Genomic DNA, 15,780 nt, shown 5'->3' with positions numbered 1-15,780 from the left:
CACTCAGCGTCCACCGGGCTGCCCAGCCCCGCTCAGCCTGGGCCTCTCGGCGCCCAGCCGCACCCACTGGGAAGGCCCACTCTGGAAAGCCCCCTGCCCGGGGGCGGCGGCTGTCCGGACGGCCCCCTCTGCCCTCACACCGCCTGGGGGCCGGGGTGCCAGGGTCTGGAGGAGCTGCCGCGGGCACCCAGCGCCCGGCTGCCCTCCGCTCCCAGGCGCGGCCGCCCCGTCAGAGCCGCGCGGGCCCCGGCGGGCAGGGCCCGGGGCGCGGGCAGAGCTGCAGCCGCACGCTGGCCGTGAACCAGCGGCCGGGCCGGCCCAGGCTGCAGCGCAGGGTGGTGCGGAAGGAGCTCCGGGCCCGCTTGGGGAAGATGATGGTGGTGCTGCGGAAGCGCAGGGCGCGCGGCCGCGGCTCCAGGGTCAGCTGGCTCCGGTAGCGGCGCCACGTGCAGTTGGGCGCCGCCACCACCGTCTCGCTGTAGGCCGTGACCGTGGGCACCGGCGCGTAGAAGACCTTGTCCCGGAAGCGCCTGTCCGAGGCGAACGTGACCTCGGAGCTGCAGCTGGGGAGGGGGAGGAGGCGTGAGCCCAGGGGGCGCCCGGTCCCACCCGCCGCCGTCTGGGGAGACCCCGGAGTGGCCCGGGCACAACCCTTCAACAGAAGGCCCAGCTCTTCCCTAAGGTCGAGGTCAAAAGGTCAAAGCAGAGCTGGCGGGGCGTGCCAGCTGCCAGGAGACTGAAGGGAGCCACAGCTACCCGCAGCGCGAGACCCTGGGTGGGTCCTGATTCTGGAAAAAACATGCCAGGAAAGGGCAGGACCGGGACACCGGACGCCATGGGCTCTGCGTGTGGACTAGATGGTGAGGTTTCAACAGCAGCCCTCCCGATTTGGGCAACCGTACTGCCATCACCTGAGAGGGTGGCCCTGTTCTTAGCAAGGACACAGGAGTACTTAGGGGTTAAAGGTCAGGAGGCCACCAGCCTCCTCTCAAAAGGTTCAGAAAAAACGTCACCCACGTAGAAAGAGCGGGCAGATGTTCAAGCGAATGAGGCGAAGTGTACAGAACCAGGGGCTCTGTTGACGGGGACCCGGGGCGCCTCATACTCTGCCTGCAGAGTATGAGGAGTTTGAAATTGTGTAAAATAGGCTTCCCCAGAAGTACTCTCAGCACCCCGCGATGAGTGAGCGCCTGACAGGTGACCAACCGCCCAGGGTCCCCAGTTCCAGAAAATCAGCCTGGAGGCAGAAGCTCGGGCAGGGTGGGGAGGTTACAGTCTTGTTCCCTCACGTCCCCACAGACGAGCGGTCTGCCAAGGGGCGTGAGGTCCCAAGACTCAGGGCAGCCCTCGTCCACCCTCGCTGGGCCGCCAGTAATCTAATTTTTGTTCGCATTTTAAAAACTAAAAATGAAGGCTGTTTGGGAAGAAAACACTTAAAGTGGACCCGTCGGTCCCCAGGGACCATATCCTGCGTCGGAGGGGCAGGAGGCTGTGGTCTCACACCCATGCTGGCCCAGGCTGACGTGGACAACACCATCTCCAGACCCTGTGGACATGCGGGTGAGACCCATGGGCCCTGGCCTCCACCCTCTGTAAGGGCCCTGAGGAAGCTCCTGGTAGGGTCACCTAACTCAGAAGTCCAGACGCCACCCGGGCTGTCCCACACGCGGGAGGGCGCCTAACACACGTGCAGTGCCACCACTCCTCGGGGGACAGAGGGGACACATCACAGTCACGTGGACCACGGAGCAACTCAGTGTTCACGCGACACCCGGGAAACATGGGCTGGGAAGCGGTCCCGAGGTGCCCAGGTCGGGTCACGGATACTGAAACCCGGCAGGACCGGAGGGCAGCGGCACGGGGCTGTGAGCCGTGATGCTGGTCATTTCCCACACTTGCTGGGCGGCGGGATTTAAAGTAAAATTCAGCCAGGGTGGGGTGGAAGGTCAGATGGGGACTGGCCGAATGCAGACCTGGGCCTGGGGACAGAGAAGGCCCCTGGGGTCGGAGCATCCATTCATCTCCGGCTAAGACACGCCAGGCCTCCTTGGGGGGCAGCGCCCAGAGGGGCTGCCTGGAGGGAGGGGGGCCTGCTGCGCCCCAGGCCCAGCCTCCCCTACCCTGCAGGGGGTCAGGACCAGCCCCCACCCCCCAGCCCAGCACCCCCACTCACCGGATCTCATGTGTGGGTTCTGGGTTCAACTCAATGCTCTCCCCAAAGAACACCGGTAGCATCCGGGGCCGCATCTCCAGCGCCAGGGGATTCAGGGGGAGGGACGGGGGCTGTGGGGCGAGACACGGACACGGGGTTACACAGTCCTTGGGCACTGCGGCCTCAGCTCCCCACTGGGCACAAGAGGGCAGCCCACACCCTTCCAGCCCTGGCTTGGTCTGGTCGCCTGTTTGGTGGGGTCCATCAAGAAGCCCACCCCAGTGTCCCTCTGTGGGCCACCCACCTGCCTCCCCACCCACCAGCCTGCCCACCAGTCCCCCAATAAGGGGATGGGGTAATGGTCTCTCACGACGACCCCAGCCCACACCAAGCCCCCACAGCCAGGCTCAGAGCCCTGAAGAACTGGGACCCCTCTTGGGGAACACGAGCCCAAGCCCCACAAGTTGCCCCCTCAGTGATGCACGACGCCAGGGCTCTTCGAGGGCTGGAAACTGCGTTCATCCTAGGAAAGGGTCCTGGGCCTTCTCGGTGCAGCCCAAGGTGCGGGAGCAGCCCCCAGAGGGTGGAGGCTCCTGCTACCTCTGTGTCTGTGACACATCCGCCAGGGAGAGGGACGCAGGTGTGAACGTCCTCCGGAAGGAGGTGTGGCACTGGGTTTTGCCTCCCCAGCATCCACCTCTTCATCTCCCTGAGGACAAGGATCGGTTTAGGCAGGGCCTGTGACCCAAGCTGGGCCGATGAGGCCCTGCCAGGTTTTCTGTGGGAGTTGTGAGGAAGCCACCCTGAGGTGGCTAAGCATGTGGGGATGGTTGGTGGAAGATCAAGTTTTGCCAACATTGTTTGAATGCCTGGATCAAGCCATGCCTGAAGCCAATATTCAGTTGTGAGCACAGCAAATCCATTTTGCGGCTCAAAACAACTTGAGCTACCTTTCTGTCACTTGCAACTGGAAGAATGTGGCAAGGTGGGACAAGAGAACACCACGGTGAAGGAGCCGTCCATCGCTCCCTCAGAGAAGAGCCCTTCAGATATACACAAAGAGAGTGCCACCTGCTCCCCTCCCAGGTCTGTCCCGCAGCCCAGCTGCTGGCCAGTTCTTTCTCTAGTCCCCGAAGTTCCACACCCTGTGGTGACAAAGACAGTCAGGGACCACGGCCCCCAGTTCTCCCCTTAGGAAGTTGCCTGAGCCCCCGCCCTGTGGTCCACCCCCCCGCTCAGCCCACCGCCTGTCGGCCCCACACTGATGCCACAGATACAGACCCCGGCCCCTGCGGCAGCCCCGAGCCGCCGTGGGGAAGTGCCCGCACTCCTCGTCCCCTCTGCCCCCCGCTCCTCCCCTGAAGTGCTCTCCAGCCCAGACTCGGCCCCGCGGGCCTCTTCTCCCCTCCACCATGTCCCAGGAAACCTCCCTCTGTCACTGGAGTGTCCTGCAGTGACACTCAGCCCACAGGAGGGCCCAGAAAAGAGGGCACTTTGCAGCAGAGGCCTGACGCCTGACGGGCAGGAGCCGCGCCCTCTAAGACCTTCTGGGTCGCCGTCCGACAGACTCCTCGGGGCTCCGCTGCGGCTACACCCCATAATTCACCCCGATCCTCTGGTCAGAAACGTGATGACCCGGCTACAGGCCTGCCTCGAGCCGGGGGCTCCCACGCCTGCACCCCGGCCCTGGTCTCTGTGTCTCACTTCCAGTGTGGCCAGCGCGGGCTCCTCCCGCCAACCCATCGTCAGCTGGTCCAGCTTCTGCCTCGCACCCACGCGCTGGGAGCCGCGTCCCCGTCCCGGGGGGGGGGGGCCCACGGCCAGTTCTGCCTGTGACACCTGTCACCTCCGGGCGGAGGATGTCACCGCCCGGCTGAGACCCTCCAGAGCTCCCTCGTCCTTCTGAGGCATCATTCAAGACGGCGGCTACTTCGCCAGCCTCAGAGCCTCCCTCCTCCGAAGGGCAGACCCCCCGGGCCTCCACATCGTGGTCAACCCATGAAGAACAGGAGAGAGCCGGAAGGGAACCCCTGCTGTGGGTGTGACACCACTGCCATCAGGGCTGTGTGTCACCCAGCATCACGAGGGGAACCAGCCCACGCTGGCAGAGCGGTTGTCCCTGGAGAGGCCTCCCGCCGCCCTGCCTCTGCCGTCACTACACGCACCCCCACCAAGTGCTCAGGGAGCCTAGGGGACACAGCTGTGGGTCTCTCATTCAACTTGCTTACTGGGCGCCTATGTGCCAGCACTGGGGTCCAACTGTGGTTACCACGGTGAACAGACGGTGGTCTCCTCGCGCCCGTGGAGCCTGCCACCCGAATCCTCCCCCAGTCTCCCAAATCATCCCACGAGTGGACAAAAATTCCACTGTGGTGAGGGCTGAGACTGTGGGGCTGCCAGGGCCCTGAGAGGGGGTTGGCTATCAGGAAATCAAGGAGGGCTTCCCTGTGGAGGTGACACTGAGATGTGATCTGAAGGGTGAAGAGCAATTAACCGTGGTCCGCAGGGCCTGAAACCAAGCCCTGCTAGGTGCCAGGCCACCTCAGCCCCAGACAGCACCCCGGACACCAGCGCCCCCTCTGCCCCGCCTCCCCAACTCCACGAGCCAGACACGTCAGACCCACAGGACACAGATGAAGGCCGAAGTCCCCGAGCATCACTGAGTCACCGCCCCCCCTCACAGGTCTTGCTGTGTCTACTTTCCGTCTACACTGAATTCACTTAATGTTTAAAATCAACTCATCTTCCTTTGTGCTTCAACCCCTCTCTCAGCCTCGCCCTAGAAAGCCTGTCCCTGCAGTCGTGGGGTTGTAGGTAAAACACACTCATATATCTCACCTTTCAGAGGGGGTCTTTCCAGGCCCCGTACTCCCTGGGGACGCTGCTTGGGGCTGCACGGTCCAGCACGGGCGCCACCAGCCACAATGGGCAATTTCAGTTTAATTTAATTAAAATTAAGCAAATGAAAAACTCAGTTCTGCAGTCACATGGGCCACATTTCAAGTGCTCAGTAGCCACATGCAGTAGTGGCTACAGCACTGGTCAGTGCAGATCTAGAACATTCCCACCATGGCAGAAGGTTCTGTTGGTCTACGCTGTTCTGAGGGACATTCGTCTTTCTTATTTTCAGGGGTCCGAGCACACAGGAGTAAGGGGTCAGCCTACAGGCCAGCCCCTACCCCCAGGCCGGATGAGGCGATTCCCCAGGGGAATCGTAGACTCAGACCAAGTCCTGCCGGTGTGCCGACTGGAGATTTCCTACATCTGTCCCCTCCCACCAGGCCCCTGTCCTTGCCTGGATGAGGACAAACCACAGTGGCGGCTGCTGCTGGCTCTACCTGCACGGGTTTCTCCTTCCATCCTTGTCCGACCGTGGGAGGAGCTGCATCAGCATCCCCATTTCACAGATGCAGAAACTGAGGCCCAGAGTGGCTAAAAGTTGCCCAAGGCCACACAACCGGGAAGAGGCAGAGCCGGGGTTCAACCCTGACGGTCCGGCTGGAGTCGGTGCCCTCACCCACGGCTGCTCCTCTCACGTTCACAGGGTCGGCACCGCAGGCCGGGACCGGCCCCCTGTCGCCCGCTCAGAGCAGGCTCACCCTCACGTGCCCCGGGCTGCCTCTGTGCCTCCTTGGCTCATGCTGTTCCCTGACTGGAAATGTCCTTCTGGCTCCTTCCCACTGGTCCAGTGTGACTCAACTCAGGCATCAGCTCCGTCTCCCGCCTCCTCCACGGGGTCCCTGCAGCTCCCATCTGCTGGCCTCTGCTGCTGCGACCTCTTTGTGTCTGTCACCCCCCGACCACGAGCTCCCTAAGGTTCAGGACTGACGACGTCACTAGCCCCAGGGCCCGGCCTCTCGCAGACCCTGCGCTGTCCAGAGGTGAGACCTCACAGGCGCAAAGCAGCCCCCACCGACCTGTGAGTCCCAGGCCCACGGCCGTCTCCAAGGCTGGTATCAGCCTGTGGACAGGGTCACCAGCAGCCCTCTCCCTGGCCCATCACGGTGTCCCCAGAACAAGGGCCAAGGCTCACAGGGAGAAAGGACACAAAGCTTGGGGATGGAGGGGGTCCCCCAAAGCCCCTAGCAGCTGTCCTCGAGGTGGCCCTGTCTTTCTCTGGCATCTACACGGAGCTCGTGGTCCACAAAGGGGCAAGTGCTGCCCCCTGCCTGGGCGTGGCTGGTGGAACAGCGGCCCCAAGGACGCCCATATGCTAATCCCAGAGCCTGTGAATATGGGACGTGAAGTGGCAAAGGGCCTTGCAGATGTGGTTAAGGGTCTTGAGATGGCAGATGACCCTGGATTATCAGGTGGGCTGATGTCGTCACAAGAGTCCTTATAAGAGAGGGGCAGCAGGTCAGAGTCAGGGAGTGAAGATGCTACGCTAAGGACAGAGAAGGGGCCACGAGCCAAGGAAATCAGGCAGCCTCTAGCAGGCGGAACAGGCAAGGATTCTCCCCGAGAACTTCCAGAAAGGAGCACAGCCTCGCCAAAAGCCTTGATTTTAGCCCATAAGATCCATTTTGGACTTCCGACTTTCGCAACTATAAGGTAATCAACTTGTGTTGTTTTAAGCCACCACATGTGTGGTCATTTGTCACAGCAGCAATCAGAAGCTAACGTACCATGTGACCCATGGCAAATGACCCCCTGTGGGGGCCACGGCCTCCTGGTGTCTGGATGGGGTGACAGCAGCACCCGCCTCTCGGGATGCAGCAGGCCTGACTGGGTCACAGTGCATGAGTGTGCAGGACAGCGCCCGGCACAGGCAGTGTGGGGCAAAAGGTGGCCTGTGTTCCGAGTCCACCTTTGCACGAAGGCCTGGGGTGGTCCTCCCTGGAGAGAGGTACAATCCACTCCCTTTCGAACCCTGAAATAACACTGCTCTCACCTTCCAGAAGCAAACACACATCATTTCAGGAGACTGAATTTAAAAAAAAAAAAAAGCAGTGATGAGATTCACATGCTTCCAGCACCTTCCGTGGCTCACCTGGTTAGGTCAACACTGACCCCAGCTGCAGAACTCCATGACTTGACGTTTATAGAAAGAGCACTGTCTCCCCAAAACACACTCTTTGAAGCACGGCATTTTCCCAATGTGTGCAGGTGTTTGCAGAGCACCCACTGTACGCTGGACACCTGAGCACCTACTGTGTGCTGGACCCTGCACAGTCAGGTTGAGGCACAGTGCCTCCCTGGGCTCTTCTTGTTCAGGAGGGGGTGACATGTGGCCACTGACGCGGAGAAAGGATGACGCAGGCATGTGAGGGGCTGTGAATGTGAAAGCTAAGGGTTCTGGAGGCGTTTCTCCTGTCCAGAAGGGTGGACGGGCTGGAGGGGGAGATGGACAGGCTGCTGCTGCCGGTTTGAACCACCCCCTCCTTCCCAAGAAAGAATAACGCCGAAGCTCACAGCAGGAGGACGTCTCTGAGAGGCAAAGCCTTCGGTGCTGTCACAGAGCTGAGCATCACTCCCGTCCTGGGTCCACCCGGGACAGAGAGACCGCCAGACCCCAGAGGCCGCCCTGAGTGGACCTTCACCCGACGTGGAGCAGCCCCATCCCGGCAGATCTCGCTGCCTGACCGGCTGCCAGAGGGGAGACAAGGCTCACTTCACGGGCTGGGCCGGGAAGCCGGAGCTCTGGGCACGCTTTTCCAAGGGGCCCCAGTGGAAAAACATCGAAACTCCGCCCAGCTGGCAGCATCGCCCCAGAGATACGACAAGCCGGCGAGAACCGAGGTGCGGGCTTGCATCCAACGGGCGGGGATGGCGAGACAGCTCCGGAAGCTGCGCCAAGGCCGCCCCCGCAGGGCTCAGGGACGGACACGAGGGACGACGGTGGCAGCCGCGGCCCCTGGCCTCCCCGTGGGCGGCCGGAAGCTCCGAGCAGAGTCCTGGCTGCAGGTTCTTTGAACACCAATAGGGCAGGGCCGGCCCCAGGATCGCAGCCAGCCTGGAGCCGGGCGAGGAGAGTGCCTCTCACAGCCAGGAAGGCACGCCGCTGGCCCCGGGAAAGATGACTTTCCAGCCACGGGACACTCCTCCAAGACTCGGTCACATTCCAATGGGAGCCGCCAGGGCGGGGGCGGGCCGGGGAGGGGTGTGCAGGGCGGGCTCGCACACCCGGCACCCGCCGCTGCTGCACCTGCTCCACTGGTCCCGGGCCCACCTGGAGCGAAGGAAGCCCCCGGGCAGGCCCGCTGCCCCTCCACCCCCCCCAGGGTGGCCACGCCCCGGCTCAGGTCCCCAAAGGCCCAGGTCTTGTGTCACCCTAAAGAGAACCACTGAGAGACCCTCAGCTGCCTGCTCACTGGGCCTCAGTTTGCTTGTCTGTAAAATGAGGCTGTGCCATTTGGGAGGCCCACCACGAGGGGCTGGGGGCTGGTCAGGGAGGCCCGAGACACAGGCTGGGCAGTGTCCTGGGGGCCCGGGTCCTCTCGCAGCTCTGCGACGCAGGGGCCGGGGAAGGACAATGAGTCTGGGCGCAGAGAGCTGAGAGCTGAAAGCCAGACCCCCAGTCTCCCAGATGCCACGCTCCCCACCTGGGATGGCCAGGCTGGTCCAGCCTCTGGCCCCCGGCTCCTCCTGGGGGCTGGGGAGAGCCCCGCTCTAGCCTGGGGGCCGGGCCAGCTCCCTGGTCTCCCGGGCAGGCAGGGGTGTGTGCGTGGCGACCAGGGGCAGCTTCCGAGGGAGCAGGATCCAGAGGACAGCTGGCCACGGGCCGCCCTCTGCCTGCCAGGCCCCGCCCGCCTCGCCGCGTGATTCATGTGCCCACCCCGGGAGCCGCCAGGACGAGGATGAACGCTTGACGGTGGAAGTAAAAATACACATGGGCGCTCTGGCGCGCGCCCCTTGCTGGCTGCGGGACAGGGCCCGGCCCACAGGACGGCACGGAAGATAAGCGCTCCTTCCCGAGCGCTCCGTGCCACGCGGTAATGGCCCAGCCTGACCCGGGTCCCGGCCTGGCTGCCAGGGACATGCAGAGACGGCACAGCGGTGTTTGTGCCCAGCCTGGGTGACGCACGGCAGCCCACAGCTGCCACGGCGAGGGATGTGGCGGAAGCCACACGTGGCCCACGGAACCGTGAACTTGCCATTCAGTCAGGGACCCTCCATTGCTGCTCCTGGAGAGAGCAAGACCTCAGGAAGACCCACACGGGCGTGCGGGAGAGGCCATAGGGAGCCTTGGCAGGGGCTAAAGCGGCCTTTCTAGAGGCCGCTGACCTCACTGGCCAGTGATGGCTTGTGTTGAGATTAGAATTAAACTCGATTATCCTCAGTGTGTTTGGGATTTGAGACCAAAAGCTCACATGCTGGGCTGAGGTTGACCGTGACCTTCACCCATGAGGAAAGTGATCCAAGGAGGGGATGTTTAAGCCCCAAGAATTCTCATCCTCCTTATGAAAGGCCTTGCGTGTTGGCGGCAAACCCTGGGGTGGGGGGGGCTCCTAAGGGCTCACTGCCCTCCCCCACACGGCACGACAGAGGAGCTGCACGGGGCGCGCTGGGGAGCCCAGGAGACCCGGAACGGAGCAGGACCAGGCTCTGCCACCCAAAGCAGGGAACGTGAGCACGCGCCAACGTCACGGTTGGAGGCCGGCTCCAGGACGGGCCTGCTCCCCGGGACGGGCGGCCGGACGGACCAAGTGAGCAGGGTGGCGGTGCGCTGGTGTGTGACCCCCACAAAGATGTGTTCACGTCCTCACCCCGGGACCTGTGAACGGGACCCTGTTTGGAAACACCGTCTTTGCAGACGTGATCAAGTGAAGACGCGGTCAGGCTGCAGCGGGGTGGGCTCAATTCAATATGGCGAGTGTCCTTATGATAAGAAGAGGGAAGCGACACAGGACACAGTCAGAGGGGAGGGGGCCACGTGCAGGCGCAGGCAGGGGCGGAGCCGTGCAGCTGCACGCACAGAAGCCGGCGCAGGGGACGGGTTCTCCCCGTCAGCCTTCGGAGGCTGTGGCCCTGCCGGCCCCTTGATCTCAGCCTCCACGTACCTCCCGCACCCCCTCAGCCGGACGGTCAGGCTACAAAGGGCAGACCCACCCGCCCGCCCCAGCAGAGTCGCCGTCAGTCCCCGCCCCGCGGCGGTTTCCCCAGGAAGGCGGCTCCCGCCTGCTCCCCGCTCCCCAGCACCTGGACGGGCGTGGGCCTGTCTGTCTTCTTTTCACGTGAAAGCTACACACAGGCCAGCCTTCCACAGAGACGCGGGGCTGGCAGAGACTTCGCTGAATTTCCGCTGGAGGCCGATTCGTCCAGGATGAAGCAGATCGGGCTGAAAGGAGGCGCCAGTGTTTCTGGGGGCAGCTCCCCCCACCCTCCTCACCGCCTTCCATCTGTCGGGCTCCTCCCCCCGGCCCGACACACCTGGCTCTCTTCCACCTGTGACACACCTGTGAGCCTGCAAGGGGCGGGGGCTGACCCCTGTCTCCTCAGTCTGTCTATCTGTCCGTCCATCCATCCATCTATCCTTCTGTCCATGTGTTCATTCACCATCCATCCATCCATCTGTCCGTCCATCCACCCATCCATTGTCCACCCGTCCGTCCCTCCATCCTTCCCAATCCCGGGCACTAACTCCCGAAGTCCCTAACTCCCTTCGCTCTCCTCCCTCATCCTTGGTTTCGCCGTCACAGACCAGAAACAGAGAAATGGGGAAATCCAAGAGTCCCTGGGCTTGGTGACAGCCAAGATCCCAAGAGGCAGCTATGACCATGGGTGAGCCCCGGGAGATGTTCAAGGATGGGGCAAAGACAACCCGCTCCCCTTCACCAATTCTACCTAGACCTGGCCACTGGGCTTCCCTTGGAATCTGGGTCCAGGGAACCAGCACCTCATCCTTAGGGGAATTCTCAAGTGTGCCACTCGGAAACATACTCAACGGACAAACAGACCCCGGGAGATCGCACGGGGTGACAGGAGCAAGGCACAACAGAGCACAGGCCACCAGCTGCTGGAGACCCCTTTCCACATCCGAGGGGGGACGGCTCGGACGTCACCTCCTGTCACCACTCCACAGTGGGCTGAGTCCTTCATCTGCCACATCCTCCCTGCCCCCCGTTCTCTCCAACATGCACCCAGAGACACAACTTAGATCCCAAATGCCGCCTGTGGGCTCCCCGAGGCCAGCGAGATGGGACAGGGCTTTAGTTCCCCGAACCGCCCACGTTAACGTGGGGAGACAGGCGTCTGCCGCACCCACCACTCATCCTTCCTGGGAAGGAAGGATGACCCCTCTCCTCACGATACCCCCCAAGTCCCACAGCTCGGCCGGGCAGGACTGGGAGGACGGAGGAAGGCCATCGGGTGTCCCCGCAACCTGGAGCTGACCGTCCGGGCCCCAGAGCTCGCAGGCGGCACAGACCGCGTCTGTCTTGTTCATGGCTGTAGCCCTGGCCCGGCCTGGCCTAAATACTTATGGGAGGAATGTAGCTGACAGGCAGACCCCTCCCGGCCCAGCAGGCAGCCTGGCGGTGCCGGCATCCTGCAGGAGAGCAGGGCCCCACCGCGTGCGTGGACAAGCCCCACGCAGCTGCCGTTCCTCCCAGGCATCTCTCTCAGTCGGGTCTCTGATTCGGGTTTCTAATTTGAGGGGCATGGGAGCTCACGATGTCTTTTAAAAAATACAAATAAAACAGTCACAAGTACATTTCACGAGACCAAATGGAATTTTACTTTCTGGCCTCAGCTTGGCCTATAAGCCCCTGCTCTGGCCTCCGCTGCCTCCTTGCTGCTCCTCGAACATGCCCACCTTGTTCCTGCCCCAGGATCTTTGCACGTGCCATTCTCTTTGACTGGCACACTTCAGCCTTGTAACCATAAAGTCCACTCGCTCCTTGTTTTCTGGTTCTAGTCAATGTCCCTTCCCTGACTGCCCTGTCTACAGTAGTTCCACCCTCACCAGCTTTTTGTCTTAAGGGCACTTATCAATCCACCTGGTGCTGTGTCACCTATTTAAGTTGGTGACTCTGCTTCTCCCACTAGAATGCCAGTTCCACAAGGTCAAGGACCTTGAATGTTGTGTTCGCTGCTGTGACACCCACAGTCTAAATCAGTAAGTGCTGGTGGGACGAATGACTGACGCCCAGACCCTCGTCTCGCTTGGGAATCACCAGGAACATTACTATCTTTGCTCCAAAGAGTGAGCAAGAAAACCTATGGTCAAGCTGGGGTGGGGTTCCTTCACACCCCGCCTGGGCCCAATGCCTTTTACGTCTTGGGGGGCAGTCTCACAGCCAGCCAGACACCCCACATCAATGGGGGTATCGTCCAGGAGGTAAGCCCAGCTATTAAAACAAAGTGGAGAAAACGGGACCTCCCTGATGAAGTGAAGCATGAGCATAATGAACAGGGTGACAAGCCAGCGAGGACCTTGGCAGCTGGGCTTGGGGACAGCAGTGTAGCTCACCACCTGGCTGGGACATGTGCCCCCGACTCTGACCCGCAAGGCAGTGCAGGAACGGGGCGTCAGAACACAGATACCTACACCCTGTGCAGAGCAGGCCAAAACCCAGACCCACATGGTCTGACACGGCGTGGAGGGGACGCCGCAGGACGCCGCGCCTGCCCCCAGCCTCTTCTCGGGCATTTGAAACCATCGGCTCCAAGACGCAGGACAGCTTTCCGTCCCTCTCCCCCGAGACGTGCAAGCTCGGCGCCTGGAAAGCGTTCTCAGGGAGTCGTCAGCGAGCAGGGTGCTGTTCAAGCCCAGGTTAGCAACGTCTACCAGGAGTTAACCGGGAGACGGGCGCCCCGGGCCACAGTAACGGGTGAGGTGGGCAGGGCCCCAGCTGCAGGCCCCAGGGCTGGGAAGAGGCTGCCCTGGAAACCACTTCCTCTCTTTTCATTAAAAGCAGCATCTCAAAATCCCATAGGTTCACAGGTATTTGTTGTTGTTGTTGTTGTTTTGTTGTTTTTTGCTGAGGAAGACTGGCCCTGGGCTAACACCTGTGCCCATCTTCCTCCACTTTATATGTGGGATGCCGCCACAGCATGGCTTGATGAGCGATGTGTAGGTCTGCGTCTGGGATCTGAACCTTTGAACCCTGGGCCGCCTAAGCGGAGCGCACGAACCCAACCACTACGCCACGGGGCCGGCCCCAACATTTTGCTTTTTAATTACAAAAAGGACCCACCCAGGTAGCAATCAGGGACACAGGGAAATGTGGGCTACATCAGGTTTAAGGGCAGAGATTCTGGAGCCAGGTCCCCAGGTCCTGTCCACAGCACGGCCGCTTAGCCGCTGGGCGACCAGGGGCAAGTCACTAACGTCTGTGCCTCAGCTTGCCGCTCCGGAAAATGGGGTAATCAGAGTGCACACTGCATGGGAATGTTGGGGAAATTAAATGAGCTGATGTAAGAAAAGGGCTCGGGACCGTGCCTGGCCTGGGTAAGGGCTATCTGAACGTCAGCCATTATTACCCGTGAATTGGCCCAGGTTTTGCCTTCAGGCCAAATTGAAAGATCAGAGACAGAGCAGTTCCATACCTGGCATCTAGTGAGCGAGGAAGGGAAAAAATAAAATCAACTACAACAGCCAAGACAAGTAAGCCAGGCACACTGTTCTCACGCCTGCCCCTGGCTGGCCTGGCTGGCAGAGAAAGCACCCAGAAAACCCTCTTTCAGGAGGATTCCGGGTCATCCAAAGAATAGAGGGGAAGACTGGTTCCCTGTCCCTTTCTCTGGGCCCCATTGGGTGAGACAGCACAGGGATCTATTCCCAACGTGAGCAGCCAAATACCCTCCTCGAGACAGTGCCAAGTCTGGGACGCTCCCGGAGGCGAGCCGGCCCGGGCAGACGGCAGGATCAATTTCACTGCAAACAGCCCTGGTCACCTCTGTCAACCTCGGGAAGTCCTCAACGTTCCTCCCAGCCCCAGCCCCCAAAAAGAAACCAAAGTTCAAGTTCACCGCATGATTTTGGTCTAAGATAGTGGTTCCCAAACTTCGCCTGCACATTAGAATCCCATGGGGAAGTTTTAAATGTCCTGACGCCCAGGTCGCAGCCCACACCAATTAGATGAGGGTGCCAGGCGGGCATAGGTGTTTTTTAAAGATGTCCAAGAGATTCCAATGCCCAGCCAGGTTTGGGACCCACTGGGCTAAGGAGCAAGGAAGGCACAAGTGAAATTCTTGTCATTAGGTTTGGGGCAATGGGACCATTCCTTCCTGCTGCCTGGGGGGAGGGGGGAGGCTCGCACTGCCCTGTGAGGTACCTGGCGAGCATCCCTGGGGCCCCAGAGGAGGAGAGTGGGGCTGGAGTGGAGCCAGTGCATACACTCGGCAGAGACGTGAGGACGCGTGCAGAGGGCGGGCGGCGACCGACTGGGCAATGCCGCAGGACAGCCAGCAGCCCCCTAGCTCACTTGTCCTTTCGTAGAGTCGGATGGGCGCCGGATCTGCCTGCCTTGCTCCCGCCACCAGGGACATGTGGCCAAGCTGAGTGCCCCCCGAGGGGGCCACCTGGAGACCCCGCTAAGTCTGGCAGGAGCCACAGCCCTAGAGTCCCCGACCTGGGGTTCCAGCCGCCCCCAGGCACCGCCTCATCTCCACGTCAACATCCCTCAACATCCCGGGAAGGAAGGGTTCCTGTCTGGGTTTGGTTAAAAAAAAAAAGAAAGCCTTGCACATTGGCAGCGCTGGGAGCAGCAAACAGGGAACGGCGTCGGGATCCGTGAGCGCCCTGGGTACGGCGTCTGCACGCCGCGGCCGGGGCTCAAGCCCATCTAGTGAGGAGCCACTTCTTGGGGAATTTCGGACACGGTCCTCCCCCCTGCCCTGCTAGTGCTGGCAGTCAGAGGAATCACTCCGTGGAGCCGGCCACCGCCAGGGAGACGTCTGCAGGTCCCCGGCCAGGCCACCCCCGCCCACGCGCCCGGGTGCCACCTGGGGAGCGCGGCTGTCACTGGGCCACCTTCTCGGCTGGGGAGGGGGACCCGGTCCTGGGGGCGCGGCGAGCGCAGCCCCGGCCCCACCCGCGGGCCCCGAACCCTCCTGCGCGAGGCGCGTGCTCACCGCTCTGGCCTCGCCGGGTCCGGGGGGCTCCGAGGACGCGCCGGCGCCCCCCGCGCGGGCGTCGAGGATGCCAGGCGCCAGGGAGTAGAAGGGCGGGCTGGGGCTGGGGCTGGGGGGCAGCCCGGAGTCGGGGCTGTCCAGCAGGCCCTCCCGGCTCTTCTCCTTGAGGCTCTCCTCCATGCCCTGCAGATGCAGGTGGCCCACCATGTCTGGGGGGCGCGGGGCGCGGGCCCCCGGCTCCTCGGGGGGCTCCTCCACCGCGCTCCGGGGCCCGGGGCAGGCGGCGGCGGGCCGAGGGCGGCGCGCCCGGGACCTGCGGGCAGAGCCGGGAGGCGGCGCGTCAGGCCCGGCGCCCCCGCGCCCCGGCTCCCCGGCCCCCCCGGCGCGATCGCGCTGCCCCGCCGGCCCCTCGCCCGCTCGCCGCCGCCCGCCTCCGCGCTCGCTGCCGGCCGGCCTCTCCGCACCTTCCCGGCCCGCGCCTCCTTTTCTAGGCGCCGCCTCCTCCCCTCCCGTCCCTCCCCCGGCCGCCCGGCCCGGCCTGCGCGGTGGGCCACCGCCGGGTCCGCGCCTCCGCCCGCCCGCCCGGAGGAGGGGTTTCCACGTGCCCCTCC

The 15,780-nt window shown here is 62.7% G+C and overlaps 1 protein-coding gene across 1 annotated transcript; it reads right to left on the bottom strand.

The window, feature by feature from the left end:
* Positions 1–229: 229 nt before the first annotated feature.
* Positions 230–15,429, bottom strand: RFLNA (refilin A). The gene is made up of 3 exons (XM_004430147.3): positions 15,170–15,429; positions 2,174–2,283; positions 230–563 (listed from the first exon to the last, which is right to left on the bottom strand). Exons 1-3 carry the CDS (start codon positions 15,374–15,376, stop codon positions 230–232), a joined length of 651 nt encoding a protein of 216 aa, XP_004430204.3. The 5' UTR covers positions 15,377–15,429.
* Between the last annotated feature and the right edge of the window lie 351 nt (positions 15,430–15,780).

This window comes from Ceratotherium simum, chromosome 35, assembly GCF_057802395.1.
Source record: "Ceratotherium simum simum isolate JZ-2026a chromosome 35, ASM5780239v1, whole genome shotgun sequence".
Taxonomy (NCBI): Eukaryota; Metazoa; Chordata; class Mammalia; order Perissodactyla; family Rhinocerotidae; genus Ceratotherium; species Ceratotherium simum.
Note: the sequence above shows the minus strand (reverse complement) of the source record. Positions and strands in the feature narration are given on the sequence as shown.

Excerpts from the sequence above, each read along its gene's own strand:
- RFLNA (XM_004430147.3), bottom strand. The coding sequence starts at position 15,376 with ATGGTGGGCCACCTGCATCTGCAGGGCATGGAGGAGAGCCTCAAGGAG. Across the intron at positions 2,284-15,169 it reads GACCCGGCGAGGCCAGAGCG|CCCCCGTCCCTCCCCCTGAA; the intron begins GTGAGCACGCGC and ends CTCGCCCCACAG. Across the intron at positions 564-2,173 it reads GAACCCACACATGAGATCCG|CTGCAGCTCCGAGGTCACGT; the intron begins GTGAGTGGGGGT and ends CCCCCTCCCCAG.